The following is a 20,835-nucleotide window of genomic DNA, read 5'->3' on the forward strand; positions in this document are numbered from 1 at the left end:
TTTTACATACATTATGTTGTTTCATTGAGAGTCCAAAAAATGAAGATCAAGGCTGTCATAAGACTCCAGAGATTTTTAAAGAAAAACCAAATGGGGCCCTTTTTCCTGTGCCAACACCCACCACCGTGTTTCAGCAGCCCAGTAAGAAGGGCAGGGAGTCAGGGTGTGGCCACCAGGACGACGGGAAGGGCTTTAATCAGAAACTCTGAATGGGCTGGCAAGGGCTCCAGAGAACAAATGAAATTCCAGTGGAAGCAAGGAACCCACCAAGCTTCCCAGGAGCCAAATGTCCCAGCTCTCACTGCAGGAAGAACATCATGACAAGTGGCAGTGCCTAAAAATAACGGCCGAGATACCTGGGATTCTTAACAGAAGGGCCAGCAATCCCAGATCCCAGGGTAACCAGGGAATTTAAGAAGGAATCCCAGGACCCCAAGGTAGCCAGGGAATGTAGGAAGGAATCACAGGTGGCTTTTTCTAGAACATGCTACTGATTCTTTTTCCAGAGCCAGGAGGCGGGAGAGGCAGAGCGCTCTTGTTCTCACCCTCGCGTGAAACGCCCCTGCCATTCCCTGCTCCCTCAGCGTGGGAGTCCCCCAGACGCCAGGGTGTGGACATAACTGGGAATCACTTCTTCAGAAACACAACCGGCCCGTGTCAGCTGCACACGCAGCTCCTCAGCCCTCAGACACCCGCCTGCCCCAGGACCAAGATCCAGGAGCCCAAGGCAGTGGCCTCAGTGCCTGGACTTCAGCTGACGACTTTCTCACACACACCTCCTACCTACACAAGCGTTTCTATTCAGCTGCAAAAAAAAAAAAAAAAAAAAAAAAAAAAAAAAAAAATCCTCTCTTTTACTGCCCCCGCCTCGAGAAACCATTGGACGAAGACAATTCTGTGATTATGTCATCTTCACTGGGGATTTAAGGAAACCCAGAAGAATGGATCTGAGCCCCCAAACCTCCACCCTTCCCCTGCCTCCAGCCCCACTCATCTCCAGAACAACCCACAGAGTCCTCCCGATTAATGCAGTTCCAGAGGGATTTCCATGAGTGAGGCGCCTCCCTCCCATTACATAATAAATGGGATGTAAATTTGAGTTCCCTGGTTTTTACTGTTCACAGTATGGCCTCTGCGCCACGCCCTGGCACGCTGGTGTGGCTCCCACAGCTCTGGAAGACAGCGGGAGGAAGTCTCTGCAGTGTGGGGTCTCCATGAGGCTCCCAATCCTGCACACCTGCACCTGCTCTTGGTGTCTGGCCCACAGACTGTGTCCCACATCCTACGTGGCAACAAGCCCAGGACACACCTGCCCTCTCTGCATTTCCATGTAGTCTTTGCAGGTTTCCTCCACTACCTAGAATATCTCTGTCTGCCTGGCAATCTATTGTAAAAGACTCAGCATTGAAGTCCCCTCCTTGGACCTTTTCTGCAGAGAACCCTCTCAGCCCTTGGCTGCCAATGCAGTGTTGTTACATCATGCTGTGTGTGCCCGGAGTCCCTGGTGTGCACCTCAGCACGGGAACTCCTTGTTCGTGTTGCTGTCTCCGTAGGACACAATAATTTCCCCTAAAGCAGAGACAACATTGCATTTGTCTTTAAACCCTTGTGGCCGGCAGAGCAGGTGGATCGTGCACTGACTCTGTGACCATGGGATCAGCCAACAGGAGAACAAACTGGATTCCATGTCTCGCCTTTGCTTCCTCCAGGAAGGCAAGGGGCTGTGTAGCCCTGGGTTCTACAGTGAGTCATTCACTTTTCTAAGGTCTGCAAAAAGGAGAGGCCAGGGTCACCAGGTCTGAGTCAGAATTCTCAGCCTTCAACCCGATGCAAACGCATCAGTGTGGCCCGTCTCAGACTGAGAGGCACAAGAAAATCATGAATCAGGATGAGCAGGTGCACCAAATCACTCCTCCTAGAGACACAACACAGAAAATTAGAACTGCAATAGCAGGAAGAAAAAAATACACATTCCTGAGGTGAAAAAACAAAGCCACAGAGACCAAAGTAATTTCTATAGTGCCCAATACATTTCAATTTCATCCTGCACTAATGTGTCCGTTCTTGGTAACTCAAATTAAAGTGGAAATGACTTATAGTATAACTCATGGAAACCAAGATCAATATTTCCTTCTAAGTATAATTAGACTGCAGCCCTCATTGTTGCCGGGAACTCCGAATCAAAGCCAGGCAAACACTGCTTGAGTTCCACAGTGTGGGATGTTTAGAGGGGGAATGGTGGGGGGTGTGGGATGTTTAGAGGGGAAATGGCGGGGGGCTCTGGGATGTTTAGAGGGGGAATGGTGGGGGGATCTGCGATGTTTAGAGGGGGAATGGTGGGGGGTGTGGGAAGTTTAGAGGGGGAATGGCGGTGGGTGTGGGATGTTAAGAGGGGGAATGGCGGGGGGTGTGGGATGTTTAGAGGGGAAATGGCGGGGGGGTCTGGGATGTTTAGAGGGGGAATGGCGGGGGGTCTGGGATGTTTAGAGGGGGAATGGCGGGGGGGGTCTGGGATGTTTAGAGGGGGAATGGCGGGGGGGTGTGGGATGTTTAGAGGGGGAATGGCAGGGGGGTCTGGGATGTTTAGAGGGGGAATGGCAGGGGAGTCTGGGATGTTTAGAGGGAGAATGGCAGGGGGTGTGGGATGTTTAGAGGGGGAATGGCGGAGGGTCTGGGATGTTTAGAGGGGGAATGGCGGGGGGTGTGGGATGTTTAGAGGGGGAATGGCAGGGGGTGTGGGATATTTAGAGGGGAAATGGCGGGGGTTCTGGGATGTTTAGAGGGGGAATGGCGGGGGGTGTGGGATGTTTAGAGGGGGAATGGCAGGGGTTCTGGGATGTTTAGAGGGGGAATGGCGAGGGGTGTGGGATGTTTAGAGGGGGAATGGCAGGGGGTGTGGGATGTTTAGAGGGGGAATGGCAGGGGGTGTGGGATGTTTAGAGGGGGAATGGCGGAGGGTCTGGGATGTTTAGAGGGGGAATGGCAGGGGGTGTGGGATGTTTAGAGGGGGAATGGCGGAGGGTCTGGGATGTTTAGAGGGGGAATGGCAGGGGGTGTGGGATGTTTAGAGGGGGAATGGCGGAGGGTCTGGGATGTTTAGAGGGGGAATGGCAGGGGGTCTGGGAAGTTTAGAGGGGGAATGGCAGGGGGTCTGGGATGTTTAGAGGGGGAATGGCAGGGGGTCTGGGATGTTTAGAGGGGGAATGGCGAAGGGGTCTTCATCTTTCCAGACAAATCTTGAGGAGTGTGTTGCAGCCAAAACTTCCTGAAAAGCCATCCGGCCCACCCTGCCCCTACTCTGGTGTGAGCCCAGACCACCCACGTACGGCCTCAGCGCTCCTGTTTCCTGCTCTGTGAAATCAGGCTTTGCAACAGCGAATCCTCGAGTCCCTTCTAACTTGAAGGCTCTGTGAATCTTCCGGTTCTTCCTGCATCGAGGGCAGTGATTCCCACCTATTTCCTGCCACCTTGCGACTGATCCGGGGTGCGAGGGAAAGGCCCCAGGAGGACCTGTCCAGTGTGGCTGAGTTCTTCCCCTGTGCTTTATTTTTTTTATTCCTCTAAATCAAAAATCTTATGCTGTTTTCTGAGTGCATCCCACCCTTCACAGATGCCTTTCCAAGGTGTCAAGTGTGCAGTCCCCGCCAACATCACCCGTGCTGTCACCACAAGAATCAACCAGGCCCCTGAGCACCAAGCTTGGGACCTGTTCCTCACTCCTCTTCCATGAAGCCCAGGATACACTAAGGACACAGTAAATCCACGTCCAGGACGCCTACTGAACACATTCTCGACCTCCGTAAACCCATGTCCAGGACACCTAGTGAACACACACTCAACCTTGGTAAACCGTGTCCAGGACACCTAGTGAACACAAACTGGACCTCCGTAAATCCATGTCCAGGACACCTAGTGAACACACACTCAACATCTGTAAATCCGTGTCCAGGACACCTAGTGAACGCAAACTGGACCTCTGTAAATCCGTGTCCAGGACACCTAGTGAACACACACTCAACATCTGTAAATCCGTGTCCAGGACACCTAGTGAACGCAAACTCAACCGCGGTAAACCGTGTCCAGGATGCCTAGTGAACGCAAACTGGACCTCCGTAAATCTGTGTCCAGGACACCTAGTGAACACACACTCAACATCTGTAAATCCGTGTCCAGGACACCTAGTGAACGCAAACTCAACCTTGGTAAACCGTGTCCAGGACACCCAGTGAACGCAAACTGGACCTTGGTGAATCATGTACAGGAAAATCTCATAAATTTGTGTCCCATGACGCCTACTAACTATGTACTCAGCCTCAGTAAATCCATGTCTATGACATGACCAGAAATTCTCCTAGGAGGTGGCTTCAGGCTGGCGCCCTCCCCAGTCACAGGACCTGCCACAAAGACCATGAGACCCTCAGCCCTGGGCAGGGCACTCTGGTCCCATTCTCCCGGGAACCCATGGCTGGCCAGCGTCCCTTCTACAGCACACACGTGCTTCCTTCTGCTGTGCTACGGAATTCGAGGGTGTCCCATGCCGTCTGATGGGCCTGGCCCTGCTCTGCCCCTTCAGGGGGCCTTGTGCATCTGTGTGCTGGTCGTTTGTGGTTTTTTTTTGTTTGTTTGTTTTTGGTTTTTTTTTTTTTTTTTGCAATTTAGCTCTCTGAACTCTGACCTATTTTTCTCATTATATATTTCTTGAGAAATTTCTAACTATAATCTCCAGGAATGACCAAGAGCAATAATTCCCAATTTTAACCCCATACTCCAAATCTCCTTCTGCTCCATACATCCCGAGACCTCTGTCCCTCCCTGGTGTGTCTGGCTTTACACGTTTGTATGACAGCCGACAACATCCCCACACCCTACCCCACTGTGCTGGGCCCCACAATTCTCCTCTTAAGAACCGAATTCTTACCATTATGTCCAATCTATGAGGAAACCGAGGCTTGGAGGCGTTAAGTGCCCTCTCTCGGTGAGGGACACACACGGAGGACTTTGAACTTTAAGGACCTCAAAATCGGCCACTTGATGAAAGCACATTCCTGATGTGAACAATTCCACCCTGAGACCTTTGGCGTGTGCCGCATATGCTCAGGTAGACCCAACAGCCTTGGGGACCAGAACGTTTTAAACGCACCCCTACAAAGTGCTACAATCACGGTAATTTTTAATCATTGAATCAACATGTTCAAGTAAGAAAACAGTCGCCACAGAAGCTTCAAGAAAATCCCCACAGGCTCATCACTGTCCTCCATCAACAGGAATCCCCTGTAATGGATCATGTTCTATAAACAGCGTTCTTACCTTTGTAGGAGTTTTCCTGAACACTCCCCATCTGACACATCATCACCAGCTTCACCTTCATGTAATTACAATCGATCAGTTTGCTCCGAAGTCTTTTACCATCCCGGCCACTGGGGCCCTCCCACGAGGCTCTCTCCCACATCGGCTCCTCCAGGCCTCCAGTCCCCGGCTCTGAGCTCTTTCTCTTTCTCGGCGGGGGGTCCTCTGGCCTCGGCTCTTCCTGGCTTCCCCCCACGCTGTCCCCACCCCCACAGCGCAGAGGCATTTAATCCGGCTCAGGGAACACCTGGAACTCCTACGAGGCTCGCTCCGCTCCGGCCACGCAGTGCGGTGAGCCCCACCGGGATTATTACACAACCACAGCCGTCCTTGCCGGAGGAGGGCAGCTCTGCTTGTGACGGCTCCTGTGGGTGCGGCCGGCTCTGTGTGCCAGCACCCTCATCCTTCCTCCCGGCTCACTCAGTTTAGCTCCACGTGGCTCAGCTGCTGCCAGCCCCTCTGCGGCCACCCACGGCTGCCGCACACCCCCTTCAGCTCATGCTCTGGCCACAGCCGCCCAGGCGGTTCCAGAGAGCAGCTCCCTGTGCCACCCAGTGCTACCTGACGCTCTCCTCCCAGCAGAAGCAGAGCCCACCGTGCCCTCCAGGAACCAGGAAAGCAACGGGCACAGACTCTGCTTGTTTTCAGGGTTCTTGGGATCTGTTTACTCAGGTGCAGTGAGACACAGAGACAGAAATAACCACCATGGATGGAGCAGTGGAAACAAACAGACCCCAGACCCGGAGGCAGGGCCTGCCATGGGGCCAGGGACACACAGGTGCACTGGGAGGGCCAGGAGGCGTGAGGGGGCGGCCAACACGGGGAGCCCTCACTGGGATCTGGGAAGGAAAAAAGGGAAAGCAGGGCCAGCAGGCTTAGGCCTGGCGAGGCTGAATGGTCCCAGGGCTCTGGGCTGTCAGAGGTCAGGAGCACGAGAGCCCACGGAGGGAGTGGCGGGCGTGGGAAAAGTCGGTTTCATCTACAGGCACGACCACAGGGGAGCCGCTCACTGTCCCCAGGAACCAGCCAGCCCAGGAACAGCCACCCCTCCCCGGTCAGCGAGGCCCAGACATGAAAGCGTCAGAACACGGAAAATTGACAGCATGGCTGAGACCTGCTCTGTGCCCTTGAGCCGCCCGGAGCCCAAGCGAGTTACTCACTGAGTAATGGAAGTGTGATGTGTTCATTCTCCATGACATATCTGCTCCTCCTGTGAGCTCAACCCCATTCAGTAGGGCAGAAAAACCCTGAATTAATTAATTAAATTAAATTTTATTCTGCAACGCCCCTGCCTGCCTTTGAACTGGAACACCACGTTTTTTCCTGCCTTCATGCTAGAATGGACACAGCGGCTCTTCCTGGGCCTTCAACTGGCTGAGCAGATCTCAGACTCGTCAGCCTCACAACCACATGAGCCAGTTCCTTCTAACAAATCTCCTTCTATTCACACAGATATACATGATGAGATTTATATATATATAAGCACGGGGTCTATGTATGTGTAAACAAACACACCCACATACATCCGATGACTTCCACTTCTCCGGAGGGCCGTAATACACCTGCAAAGCCCACCGGGTTACTCCGTCCACCGTGCAGACGGCCAAGCTGTGCTAATACAGCATCTCCACACCCATCCACCAGGCTGCCCCCCAAGTCGTGGATTCCTGGACTACCACAAATCCAGCCCTGTCCAGCATCCACACAGAACAGCATCCTTCCATGAGGTAACTTCAGCCCAGAGACAACCATTCACATTTCATATATGTGTATGAAACAGGCTGAGACGGGAGGATCACTTAAGCCCTAGAATTCAAGACCAGCCTCGGCAACATAAGGAGACTCCACCTCTACAAAAAAAATAATCATAATTAAAAAATAAAAATTAGCTGGGCAAGGTGGTGCACACCTGTAGTCCCAGCTACTTTGGAGATTGAGATGGGAGGAGAGTTTGAGCCCAGAAGGCCACTGCACACCAGCTTGAGTGACAAAATAAGATCTCTTCTCTAAAAACAAACATGCCCAAAACACTCCAAGTGGCCATCACCCATGCACGCCTACACTTTCACCATTATCAACATAACTATCAATATACTTTCACCATTATCAACATAATTATCAATACATCAATAGCAAGCTATCACCCACATGTGCCTACACTTTCACCATTATCAACAAAACTATCAATAAATTTTCACCATTATCAACATAATTATCAATATATCTTCACCATTATCAACATAGTGATCAATACACCGATAGCAAGCAATCACCCACACGTGCCTACACTTCCACCATTATCAGTATAATTATCAATACATTAATAGCAAGCAGGCCTTTACAACGTCTGGATTTAGTAAGAATAACCCGGATTGGCCAGGCACGGTGGCTCATGCCAGCAATCCCAGCACTTTGGGAGGCCAAGGCAGGTGGATCACCTGAGATCGGGAGTTTAAGAACAGCCTAACCAACATGGAGAAACCCCATGTATCTGCTAAAAATACAAAAAACAATAATAGTAATAATAACCAGGCATGGGGGTGCACACCTGTGCTACTCAGGAGGCCGAGGCAGGAAAATCACTTGAATCTGGGAGGCGGAGGTTGCAGTGACCAGAGATCGCACCATTGCACTTCAGCCTGGGCAACAAGAGCAAAACTCCGTCTCAAAAAAAAAAAAAAAAAAAAAAAAAAAAAAAGAATAATGCGGAGAAGCATGCAGCACCAGCTTCCCGATGTTTCTGAAATGTGCCTCTGTAAATTCACGTCCTGCACCTGGGCAAGTCCAGCACTAAACTTCACCAGGCTTACAATCCTGCCCTAACAGTCACCACAAAACATGACCCCACAACATTGTCCCCCTCCATCCACTCCACCCAACGTCCAAGCCCAGCGCTCCGAGAGGATCTAGTCCCAACAGCTGCTGACCTGCTGTCAGTACTGCCCTCTCGCGTCCAAAAACATGAGCCCGAGGACAGAGATGGCCTCGCCGCCTTCTACCCACACCACCTAGCAAGGGCCAGCATCTCTGGGATTGACTGAATTAATGTCACCTCCTTCAAGACATAATCAGCAGTGGCTGTGTGGGACGTGGCTGTGAGGAACGTGGCTGGTGTTGGTCCCACGTGGAAACCCTAAAAAGGACTATAAGCTGAAAACCAGAGATATCTTTCCATGAAGCTCCCTCCAAATGTGCACTTCTCATGTTTATAGTCTCCTATCTGCAGCCATCAATACGCAATGGATGCTGTCATGTGACATCCATCAGTAACTATGGAATTCAAAGCAATGTTAACAGCATCATTGATTTAACTTAAGAACATTAAGCTGGATCCCTCTCTTCAGAAGGTAATTTCTGTTTGAGCTGACCCTGAAATCACTCACAGGCCATTTCTGCCTGCCACACAGCCGCTAAATTACTTGAGTGTGCATCTAATAAACTTTAGACCTTTGGCCGTCTTTGATTGTTTAATTATTTTAAAAGCCAGTGTCTGAGACATTTTCCCTTAATTAGTTACGCTTTTCTCCGACGTTATTTCTCCGGGAACAGACCCCTGACACCCGATACAAACACAGGTTCAATTTAGTTCAAATTTAAGTGCTTCCACTGACTGTCCCTTATACACCAAGCTCAGAGGGGTCACTAAACTGGTAAAATGCAATCCTGATTCCCAAGGAATTCTATGCCATACCCTTAAAAAGATACATTTAAATGTCACCGCCTGCTTCCTTCTTAGCGAATATCCTAACTAGTTATAAAAACTTCAGGAACGGTAGCTTTTTCATTCTGAATGCAGGGTTAAGCGTATTGGCATCTCCAGCTCCTGGGTGGAAGGTAATTAAAATGGAGGGTCAGGGTGGAATCAGCACTCACACCCATGCCCTGGTGGATGTCACAATCCATCATGGCTGTGGCCCCTCAGAGTCTTCCTCCACGCATTCCTAGGGAAAGACACTGTCACGGGACGTGACACAGGAGAGAAAGCCTATCCACCAAGACTGACACAGACCAGCCGTCTCATTTACAGACATTACGACACAGCCCGGATAACCTGTGGTTTGCTGCCTAGTAACTTGTTCCATAGTAACTTGCTGCACAGTCAGGGAACACCCACCGGGGTTTGCCATAGCTTTTAACATGGTAGCAAAATCAACACACACCCGAGTGTGATAAAGAGTAATGCGCTCCGTGGTAACAAGCATCCATCAGAGCCCAGAGCTTGTGATTCCCAGCCCTGGGCACCTCCCTCTATATTCCAAAACTCCTGGCCTCATTTTCCCTCAGAAACATTTTCTTTTCTTTCATTATTTGTGCATCAGTGCTTAAGATGCCTGCACATTAACCCCAAATCATACCTGAGAGAACAGTGGCCATAAATCAAGTCTCCCCAATTTGATTTATGTGCCACCTGAATACCTGTTTAGCAATGAAACTGCCACCGCTAAATAAGCAAAGCTTTGCTGGAAAAATCAATCACTGTCTTTATCTGATGCTTCTGTTTAGAGGGAGGGTATTAAAATACATACTAAAACTATTTCTATTAGATATGGTTCATGCTTGCAAACAATCAAAGCTTCTCAGAACACAATGCACACCCCCACAAAACCATCCCAGAATAAGGTGGTGCTTAGAAATAGTTTTAATTTATTTTAAACCCAACAAACAACAGTTTTCATCAAAGACGAAGTAAGTCATAGTTTTAAAAACCTTTCCCCTTTAGTGCAGAGTCTTCTTTTCAATAAAATGCCTTCCTGGAACTACTTTTAAATTTTGGGGGCAAATATTAAAACTGTCTTCCACCTCAAAATAAGAAATTCAGCATGACTAGAATAACCTCAGGGATTGCTTTTCCCTCCGGAAGGGTCCGCTGTCCCTTTACCGCAATTAGCACCTCTCTCTCTCTCAGAATAAAGTGAGCAGGACTCATCCCAAAGAGATATGGTTAATGGGTTAGAGAAGAGAGAAGGCTTCCGCTTCCAGTTTAAAGTATTATCTGGCTCACAGCCCTGACACAGCCTCCACCAACTTCCATGAAAATACCAAAAACTTGGCGCCTCTGAAAACAAGGACAGGTCGTCATTTGCTGCAAGAAACAAGGAGTCATTTCTCCCATGAACGTGGTGCCAACCGTGCACACGGCACCTGCCCAGCTGTGCCACACCCAGGCCAGCATGCCACAAACCTGCGTCCCACGCAGATGTTTGCCGTTTCAGAAACGCAGCCTGCAGCTGGCTCCCACCCATAAGATGAGGCTGACATCACCCCAGAAGCAGCTGTCCAGTTCTTCTGCCTGAACCTCTCACTGTCCACTGGAAGATGCACGTTTTTGGAGGAGAGCAGAGACCAGCGGTGGGCAAGGACGCTGGCCCGGCTCCCTTGGCTGGCCAAGACCGAGACCAGAAGAGCCAGGTTGCGGCCACTGGCTCAAACTGAGGCGGCCTGACAGGACTGGCAGTGGAAAGCCTGCTCTGAGCAGCGGAGCCCCCTGGGTGGAGGATGGCTGGGCGACAGTAGCCACAACAGGTACAGAACAGCATCTGTAATAGCTGCACTGCCAGTGGAGGAGTTTCCAGGGTCCTCCAGGCAGAAGGGACACGGGACCACGACAATCCCACAGACCGCCTATGGGAAATGTCATTGAAAGGGAGGTCTCCTCCCGTTCTGGGATGCATGGGTCATGTGAAAGCACATGACCATGTGGCCACAGAAATGCTCATAGACGTGCATTCACACTCAACACTGCAACAGGGAGGATGGGTCTGTGGACACGTGGGCACAGAAATGGCCGCAGACACACATCCACACTCAACACTGCAACAGGGAGGATGGGTCTGTGGACACGTGGGCACAGAAATGGCCATAGACACACATCCACACTCAACACTCCAACAGGGAGGATGGGTCTGCGGACACGTGGACACAGAAATGGCTGCAGACACGCATCCACACTCAACACTGCAACAGGGAGGTCGGGTCTGACCAACATTTAAATCCTGAGCCCGGGAAACTGTGTGCCACAGAAATCAGGAGAAACAAGTCTAAAGAGCCACCTAGTCTTGGGGAAAAAAGTTATAAAAAAGATTCCTAGGACTATAAACAAAAAAGGAAGAAAAGGGACTGAGATGAAATCTCGCAGAAGGAGATGGAGATGGTGAGTTAAAGAAGGAAGACAAGGGAAGGGTTAAATCTGCACCAAGCTGTGAAGTCACGAAGAGCCAAATGCACACTTAGGTAAACCTGTGATGTGGAAGATGGAGCTGCAGGTGGAAGGTTTCCCAGAGCACCCAGGGAATGAATGACAGGCAGTAACAAAAAGAGGGAAAGTGAGCTGAGGACCAGGACTGAGCTCAGCCTGCCACGTGCTCAGCATGAAGCAAGCACATGGGAAGCCCAGCCCTCATCCTCACAGGGTTTTTCTGGCAAAGTGTATCTGAAAATCATTTTTGCGATTATTTTTATTTTTTATTTTTTTATATTTTTTGAGACAGGGTTCCCCTCTGTCACCCAGGCTGGAGTGCAGTCCCGCTCTGCTGCCCAGGCTGGGCAGATTGCCCAAGCGCGATCATGGCTCACTGCGGCCTCTGCCTCCTGGGCTCAAGCACTCCTTGTACCTCAGCCTCCTGCGTAGCTAGGACTACAGGCGTGCACCACCACACCTGGCTAATTGTTCTTAGTAGAGTTGGGGTCTCACCCTGTTGCCCAGGCTGGTCTCAAACTCCTGAGCTCAAGCAATCCACTCACCTCTGCCTCCCAAAGTGCTGGGATTAGAGGCGTGAGCCGCTGTGCCTGCTGAATTGTGCTTAGGTTTGCTTGTTGTTACTATGCACACAGGATTCACAAAGCAGGCCTGAAACTCTGCTCCCTAGAAAGGGAAGCTTCTACAGTCAGTCCTTGGGCCTGGGAATGTGGATTTGGGGGCTATTCGCTGATAACAGGGGCTTCCTGTGCCTAAACTGTGCAAAAACGTGGTTTATACCACACAACTGCTATCCTGCTGGGAGCCCAGAATTCGGGTAAGTGCCAGGCAGGGGTGCCTCTGGGGGCAGAGCCCAGCACGACCCTGGGCACCGCGTCTCTCACAAGCTTCCTGTTGGATGACATGCGTGCTCACAGCCTGATGCTGGAGGAGCCAAGCCCCTCCTGGGACTCTGTGGGGAGCAGCTCTGGAAGCTTCCACCTGGATTCCCTGGACCTCCCTCCTCCGCCTTCTCCCTCTGCTGATCATGCTCTGCGCGCTTTCTCTGTAACCGATCATGGCCATCCTGCTGGGCGTGAGCTCCAGGAGTCCTCCCAGCGAATCGCTGAGTGGCGGTGCTCCTGGGGACCCCAATGCTACTTATAGACATGGGGTGGAAGGGAGTTATTAAAACTGCTACCCACGTTTCAAAGACATTTCCATTTTAAAGACACTTCTCAGTAAAGGGAAAGATTTCAGTAGTGAGGAAATGGAAGAAAATATTCCAGACACCACAGAGAGCACAGCCACATGGCGGAGCCTTCTGTGTCCCCAGAGGAAAGAAAGGCGGGTGGTGGCGACCACGGCCCAGCAGCTCACACCCCACCCAGGCTCTGCTCTTTCTGACCATCTTCCCTGGTGCAGTTTCCTCCAGGGACTTGCTGCTTCTCGGCCGGATGGATCCCGGACACACTGGGGCTCCACCCTGTACTGGCGCAGCCTCTCCCATTCTAAGGACCCCAGTGTGAACAGTGGACTCTGTTCTCAAGGCCAACCTGATGTTAACTGGGTGGATGGTGGCAGCAAGTGTACAATGCCCAGCAGGACTTGCCTTTCCTTGGAGCTCATCAGCAGAGGGGGCTCACAAACTCCCCCAGCTTCCCTTCCCTACCCACGCTGACCAAAACCTAGTCCTTTAGGCAAAGAAGAAAGACTGATGCATCAGAAAGCACAAGCATCCCGCCCGTCGCGGCCTGACGTCGGCAGCTCTGTCTCAGCTACCCCAGCACCATGAGGGCACCTAGGACAGCACAGCTGTTTTTCCTTCCTACCATTCCTACCATACTGTGTGCACAACTCCTTGCTAATACATTAAACCAGTTTCAATTACAACGTCCAGTCTTTCCACTTCAGGTCAAATAATAATGTATTTTTAGATGCTGAGTACTTTTTACTCTCAAAATAGAGGAAAGCTTTCATATTGGACACAGTAGCTGATGCTTATAATCCACGCACTTTGGGAGGCCAAGACGGGAGGGTCACTTGAGCCCAGGAGTTTGAGGCTGCAGTGAGCTCTGATCACACCACTGCACTCCAGCCTGGGCAACACAGTGAGACCCTGTTTCAAAACAAACAACCAAACAACAACAACAACAAAAACCCGAGAGCACTTCAGATTTGAATGTTTTAAAAAATAATGTTTAGATCTTTCCAATAACTCAAAAAATATGCTTTGACATCTCCAGTAACTCACAATTATATCAGTTTGTCTTCAATTCAAGCTAGTTTGTCTTACCCATTTATGTCTACATGCCTCTAGGTCTAAAAAGCTATAAAAGAAAAGGATGGAACAACATTTTCTTAGTTAAGAACTTAAGTTGAAAAACAGTGTGGGTTAAGACAATTGTCTTCCCGGAAACAAATCTACAGCAGCTTGTACTTTATCCACAAGGTATCACCACAGTCTTGTTCACAAAGACAACACAGAAGATTGCGGTGAACACCAAGTAAACCTGTTCAGGATAGACGCAGACACAGCGTGGCACAGACACAGCATGGCACAGACACAGCGTGGCACACAGCGTGGCACACAGCGTGGCACAGACATGGCCGTCCCTGTCTCACTGTCTTTCACAAGGAATCGCACTGCACCCAGTCTACACAATCAGAAAACAGTCGAGAACTAAACGTGGGTTGTTATAAAAGCCCATCTAAGCGACACAGGTTGTCAGAAGACTGATAAACCTTAATTCCAAGAATGGCTTGAAAACAAATTACCAACACTCACCATTTTAAGGGGGCTTGACTGGCTGAAACCAAATAACAGAGGCATGTTTTAAAACAGGAGGCTTAAATCTAAAATGTTTTCAATTTCCAGTAACTGCAGGCATGAACACACGTTTCCATGCCCCAGTCCCCTGCACACAGACCCATACAGACCAGAAAAAATACCTTTGGAATTCAGATGAGGTTGAGATTCCAGAGCTGGGGAGGGCACAAAACTTGGGTAAATTCACTTAGATTTTACATCCGTAGCTCCCAAATGGCAGGGCTGAATATCTTCAGCTGTTCACATCATCCATGGCCCTAGACACGCAACCTACCAAATAATTTGTCTCTGCACTCTACAAATGAATCATTACATATCTGAGAAACTCAGGAGGCAGTCTCATTGTCATTCAACTTATATTTATTCATTTTGATCAACTTTACCTCTCAAAAGAATACTCTGGAGGCCGGGCACGGTGGCTCGTGCCCGTAATCCCAGCACTTTGGGAGACCAAGGCAGGTGGATCCCAACGTCAGGAGATTGAGACCATCTTGGCCAACATGGGGAAACCCCGTCTCTACTAAAAAAACAAAAATCAGCCAGGCGTGGTGGCACACCCCTGTAATCCCAGCTACTCAGGGAGCTGAGGCAGGAGAATCACTTGAACCTGGGAGGTGGAGGTTGCAGTGAGCTGAGATCACGCCACTGAACTCCAGGCTGGCAACAGAGTGAGACTCTGTCTCAACAACAACAACAAAAGAATACTCTGGAGACACTGTCCAGTAACAACAAGAACAAAAGAGAATCAGTCTGGGTGCAGTGGCTCACGCCTGTAATTCCAGCACTTTGGGAGGCCAAGGCAGGAGCATGGCTTGAGCCCAGGAGTTCGAGACCAGCATGGGGATTATAAGGAAACTTCGCCTCTATAAAAAGTTCAAAAATTAGCTGGGTGTGGTGGCGCACACCTGTAGTCTCAGCTACTTGAGGGGCTGAGGTGGAAAGATCGCTTGTGCCTGAGAAGTGGAGGTTGTAGGGAGCTGTGGTTGCACCACTGCACTCCAGCCTGGGTGATAGAGGGAGACTTGTCTAGAAAGAAAGGAAGGAAGCAAGGGAGGGAGGGAGGGAGGGAGGGAGGGAGGCAACAATACTGATGTCCAAACCTTGTGGGGAAAAGAGGCAAAATGGGTGACTGAAAAATCGCTTTACTATCTCTGGCCCTTCACTCCTGAAAATGTATGTGCTTCACTGGTGTTTTACTTTGAAGCACGACAAGCTACGAAATAGCAGTGGCTCCATAAGCTTCCTGCCTCTCACACCTTCCTCTCTTCCCAGGAAGGGGCAAACCCTAGAGAAGACACCTTTCCGGTCCTGAGGAAGGCTGTGGCACAGGCTGCCCCTACAGGAGGCTGAGCCCTGGGCGTGCCCACCCGGGCATCAGTGCCAGGATCATCTTGGTCTCCATGCAGCTCTCTAGGAGCTCACCTCCAGGCTTCCAGACCAAATTCCCAAATCAAGATGCAAGATCCCGCTGCTCGATTAACATTTTCAGTTCCACTTCCCAACAAATCAGCCTTTTGCTTTGGAATCATAACAAGTGGGTGACTCGGGTGCCCCTCTGCTTTGCCACCGGAGAAGCCAGGATTGGGTTTCTTTTTTTAATTTCTTCCTTTTTAAATTGTTTTTATTATACTTTTAAGTTCTAGGGTACATGTGCACAATGTGCAGGTTTGTGACATATGTATCCACCTTCCATGTTGGTGTGCTGCACCCATTAACTCATCATTTACATTAGGTATATCTCCTAATGCTTTCCCTTCCCCCTCCCCCCACCCCACAACAGGCCCTGGTGTGTGATGTTCCCCTTCCTGTGTCCAAGTCTTCTCATTGTTCAATTCCCACCTATGAGTGAGAACATGCGGTGTTTGGTTTTTTGTCCTTGCGATAGTTTGCTGAGAATGATGGTTTCTAGCTTCATCCATGTCCCTACAAAGGACATGAACTCATCATTTTTGATGGCTGCATAGTATTCCATGGTTCATATGTGCCACATTTTCTAAACCCAATGGTTTCATGAGCAACATCAGCACTGGTGTCAACCTTGGGTTTTGTCATCAACTTCATGTATGTATGAAGGCATATGTAGCTTGTCTTACACTGGAAATAGTTTAAGGTAACCTACAAATACGTGGGTGGGAAAACTGGGGTGGATGGAAAAAGAGAGTGGGGAGCGTCTACAATGAGGAGGACCTGCAGTTAACACACAGGGAAACCACACCCTGGGACAGATGGACGGACGGGTGAACTGATGGACGGACAGAGAGATCAACAGACGTGGAGATTTAACAAATGACCATACATTTGTTTCATTTTCCAAAAGCTAAGGCTAAAGCATGACCGGCCGTGTGATTCGGGAATTTCAGGGGAGCGGGTGGGGGCTGTGGCAGGTGCCACCAAGACTCCGACAACAGTCTCATTCCAGCAATGGGTTTCTTTCTTTTATTTATTTATTTATTTATTTATTTATTGAGATGGAGTCTCGCTCTGTCGCCCAGGCTGGAGTGCACTGGCGCTATCTCGGCTCACTGCAAGCTCCACCTCCCGGGTTCATGCCATTCTCCTGCCTCAGCCTCCCGAGTAGCTGGGACTACAGGTGCCCGCCACCACGCCTGGCTAATTTTTTGTATTTTCATTAGAGACGGGGTTTCACCCTGTTAGCCAGGATGGTCTCGATCTCCTGACCTCGTGATCCGCCCACCTCAGCCTCCCAAAGTGTTGAGATTACAGGTGTCAGCCACCGCGCCCGGCCCAGTGATGGGTTTCACAGATGTTCCCTGCTCCCAAGGGAGACCAACGCCACGGCACCAAAGCACCATCAACACAGATGCAGGGTGAGGTGTAGAGGATGTCTTCAAGACAGGGATCTCTCTCAATTTAGGAAGAGATTTCAGAGTATCGCAAGGGGAGGCTTTGCCCGAACCATCCTCCTCTAAGAACCTGGCATAGAACCTCTTACAGGAACCTGTGGCAGTGTGCCCTGCATCGACAGTTACACACAAAGTGACAGGAAGGCAGAGAGTGGGGGCTGGAGAACCAGGAGATGTGACAGAAATCCACCCTCCTGACACCCCCAAGGAAAAACCCTCAGACAAAGCCAAAAATCTCCCAAAAACTAACTGTAGGTCTACTTCCAGCCCCACAGATCTGCACCACACAGAAACTTCCCGGGAATTTACATTGGTATATCATTAAAACAGGAGTATCACACACCAGGTTTAGTCATGATCCCTCTCAGCACAGAAGCATCCACAGAACACGCAGCCTTGAGCTATAAAACTTCTTTATGTCTTCCCATTAAACTGGCTGTAAACCACAAACCTAGGTAAATACGTACATTAACCTACTCTGGGGTTAATAGGGCCGCCATCTATAACCGTGCAATTCTTGCTCTGCACAGAACTGCCCGGCCCAGAACAGATGAGGACTGACCCTGCTTCATTCAGGGGTTGCATTTTCCCCAGGGGTTCACATTTTTCCACTCAGCACAAAGAGAGCATCCATGCTAGAAGCAAGCCTCATGAAATGAAAGACGTGTGGTCCCAACACTACTGATCCACGCCCCCTTGTTCTAGCAGGAATTAAATAGCATGACCAATTTGCTAATAAAGGCATTTCCAGGTTATGAAATGACGTCCTTTCAAGCATACGAGGAACGTGGCTTCTTTTCTCTTCAGCTGGTGGAGAGGGAGAGAGGATGCAGGAAAAGAGGCCCCCAGCTCACTAGAAGGTGGCGCTGGGTCATTAGAGGCAGGTCACGGGGGAGGCCTTCTGCCTTCGCTTCCTCCCTCCAGCTCAGCCCTGACTTTGTTTTTCCTGTTCTTACTGCGTGAATCACATCGTATGGAATTCTATTTGCACAACCTGAGTGCTTTTTGGAAAGAGAAAATGTTTTATAAATAATTTTAGTATCTGGGTAAAAAGAAACTTACTTGAAGTATTTGGTCTTTCAAAGAAATGGGACGTCATATTTAATCTTGTGTGTGTAAACACCACTCCCTGACCTCCTGAAAACAGGTAAGCAATCCACACGTAGAGATTTCCCACCTATTTTATCAGCAAACCCGTCTGAGGTGCCCGCATATCTCGGTCCCAGGACTCCGGGGGCTGTGCCCACAGCCTCCCCGTCTTTCGGCTCCCACGTCAGGGTTCCCAGGCCACACCGTGCTGTTCTGCATCCTATGTGACCGGAAAGTCACACGTGGATAATTCAGGACTTATTCAGGGTCATATGGTGTACATACTGCCTGAGCGCAAACCTGTATCTGAGGCACAGCTGTGGGACAATAAAGTCACAAGTACCTCTGGATCTGTTTTCTATTCTGCAAAATGGGGACACATTTTCTATCTCACAACAAAGTTACAGGACTAGTCAAGATGAATGTGAAAGCACCTTATAAACTGGAAAGCATTATAAAAAGGCATGTAACATCCACTATTAGTGTAAGAATTCAAAGTAACAACGTCATTGTCTACATAGCTTTAGGAATCCTATACCAGGGAGGTGTGACATTAATGAAGTCAAGTCTCATTTCCACATATATGCTCACGCCAAACTCTCACTGCCAACAGCTATCGCCAACTGTTGTCCTTTCAGACAGGCCTGTAGGACAGACTGCGCACTTGCCACTGATTTTCCTTTATTTGTCCATCATGAAATTAAAAGCTCTTTAAAACCTTTAGCTCACGAGAAATCTAGGGGATTTACGATTACCAAACAGAACCTTTCCTAACATTTCAACAATGGTGTCCCTCTGCCGTTTTGAACTAAACCTGCAAACTGCTCCAGTGGCTACTCTGTTTCAACAGCTCTACGTGCAGAAACGTGAATAAAGTATAATTAGGTCTACCAACCTGTAGGCTTCTAAAACCCTACATTGTAATACAAATATACTCAACATCCAAATATAAATCACAAAAAAATATGCTCAACCTATGTAGATTTTTTAAAATGAAGCACTCCATTACAAAGTTTGCATTTCAATCCAAGATTTCATTTTGCCAATGCACAACTAAACAACTCGCCGCCCTGCAGAGAGCACACAGCAACTGCAGCTACTGAGGGGAACGACCAAAGGAAGGTTACACAGATAGGAAGGTGGGCACCATGGTGCGGGAAGCCGGCTCCATAGAGAGGAAGGCGGGCACCATTGTGTAGGGAGTCAGTTCCACAGAGAGGAAGGTGGGCACCATGGTGCGGGGAGCCGGCTCCATAGAGAGGAAGGTGGGCACCACAGTGCGGGGAGTCAGCTCCACAGATAGGAACGTGGACACTGGTGTGGGGAGCCGGCTCCACAGAGAGTAAGGTGGGCACCACGGTGCAGGAGTCAGCTCCACAGAGAGGAAGGCGGGCATCTTGGTGTAGGGAGTCAGCTACCCAGAGAGGAAGGCGGGCATCTTGGTGTGGGGAGTCAGCTACCCAGAGAGGAAGGTGGGCACCATGGTGCAGGAGCCGGCTCCAATGAGCTGGAGACAACTGGTGGCTGCCAAGAACTCCTCACAAATCCATGTCCAGGAACTTCATGGCAGCAGCTTGAAAACTGGACCACAGAAATTGGCAAACACTAGAACGAGGCCTCCCCACCCTCCCTCTCACTCAGCATCGCAAAGTCAGTTGATAAACGCTGACCTGCATATTGCTGCAGGGACCCGATTTCAGAATCAGGAGTTTCCATTACGTATTTGCAAATAAGCAACCGTCAGTCCCACAAACACAGCGAAGTCACGTGAAACCTTTCCACCCAACTTTTATATATAATCTGTTTCGCAGTCATTTTTGCATTCATTGTCAATTAGAAACATAGTGTATCTCAAAAATCAAACATAGTACTCCCGTGGGCTTGATCTACTTGAGGTTTCATTATTCAGTTGTTATTATCAAAGTTTGCATGGGTAATTACTGCTGCCATATTGCAAAATCAGTTCATTCTTGAAACTTCTAATTATTCTTGGCAGTAGAATGGGCCGTCTCCTGAAAAACTCAGGATAAAGGCTGTGTAAGGCAGCTAAGCCCGAAGTTAGAACCCCGGCCAATTGTACAGCCTAAAGAAAAGAATGTATTACGCTTACAACTGTGTAACTTAATTTTCCCAAATGTCATGGCAATTCTGAAGTGAAAGTCATTAATAATCAAGGTAAGGAAGCCAGATCTTCTAGGAACTGAATAGCTCTCAATGTTTTCCCTGCTTAGATCTCACTGTCAGGGAAATGTGGATTCGATGGAAGGTGGCTTCTGATGTGTTCTCCAGCATCCTTCCAACATACATTATACCCATATCCTTCCAACATTCTCTAGCATCCTTCCAACATTCTCCAGCATGCTTCCAACACACATTATACACACATCCTTCCAACATATGTTATACACACATCCTTCCAACATGTTATACAAACATCTTTCCAACATACATTATACCCACATCCTTCCAACATTCTCCAGCATCCTTCCAACATACATTATACACACATCCTTCCAACATTCTTCAGCATC

At 49.4% G+C, this 20,835-nt stretch overlaps 1 protein-coding gene across 5 annotated transcripts in view; it reads right to left on the reverse strand.

Moving 5' to 3' along the window:
- DLGAP2 (DLG associated protein 2) overlaps window positions 1-20,835 on the reverse strand; it is a 926,579-nt gene that overhangs the window by 713,702 nt on the left and 192,042 nt on the right. For 2 of the 5 annotated variants that reach the window (XM_055289513.2, XM_055289507.2), the window contains exon 1: window positions 5,308-5,664. The exons of the other annotated variants lie outside the window; for them this stretch is intronic. In XM_055289513.2, coding sequence (XP_055145488.1) covers window positions 5,308-5,572 — 265 coding nt within the window. In that variant the 5' untranslated portion in view covers window positions 5,573-5,664. Of the gene's footprint in view, window positions 1-5,307; window positions 5,665-20,835 lie in introns of those variants that run through there. 5 annotated transcript variants of the gene reach the window in all.

Source organism: Symphalangus syndactylus, chromosome 1, assembly GCF_028878055.3.
Source record: "Symphalangus syndactylus isolate Jambi chromosome 1, NHGRI_mSymSyn1-v2.1_pri, whole genome shotgun sequence".
Classification (NCBI taxonomy): Eukaryota; Metazoa; Chordata; class Mammalia; order Primates; family Hylobatidae; genus Symphalangus; species Symphalangus syndactylus.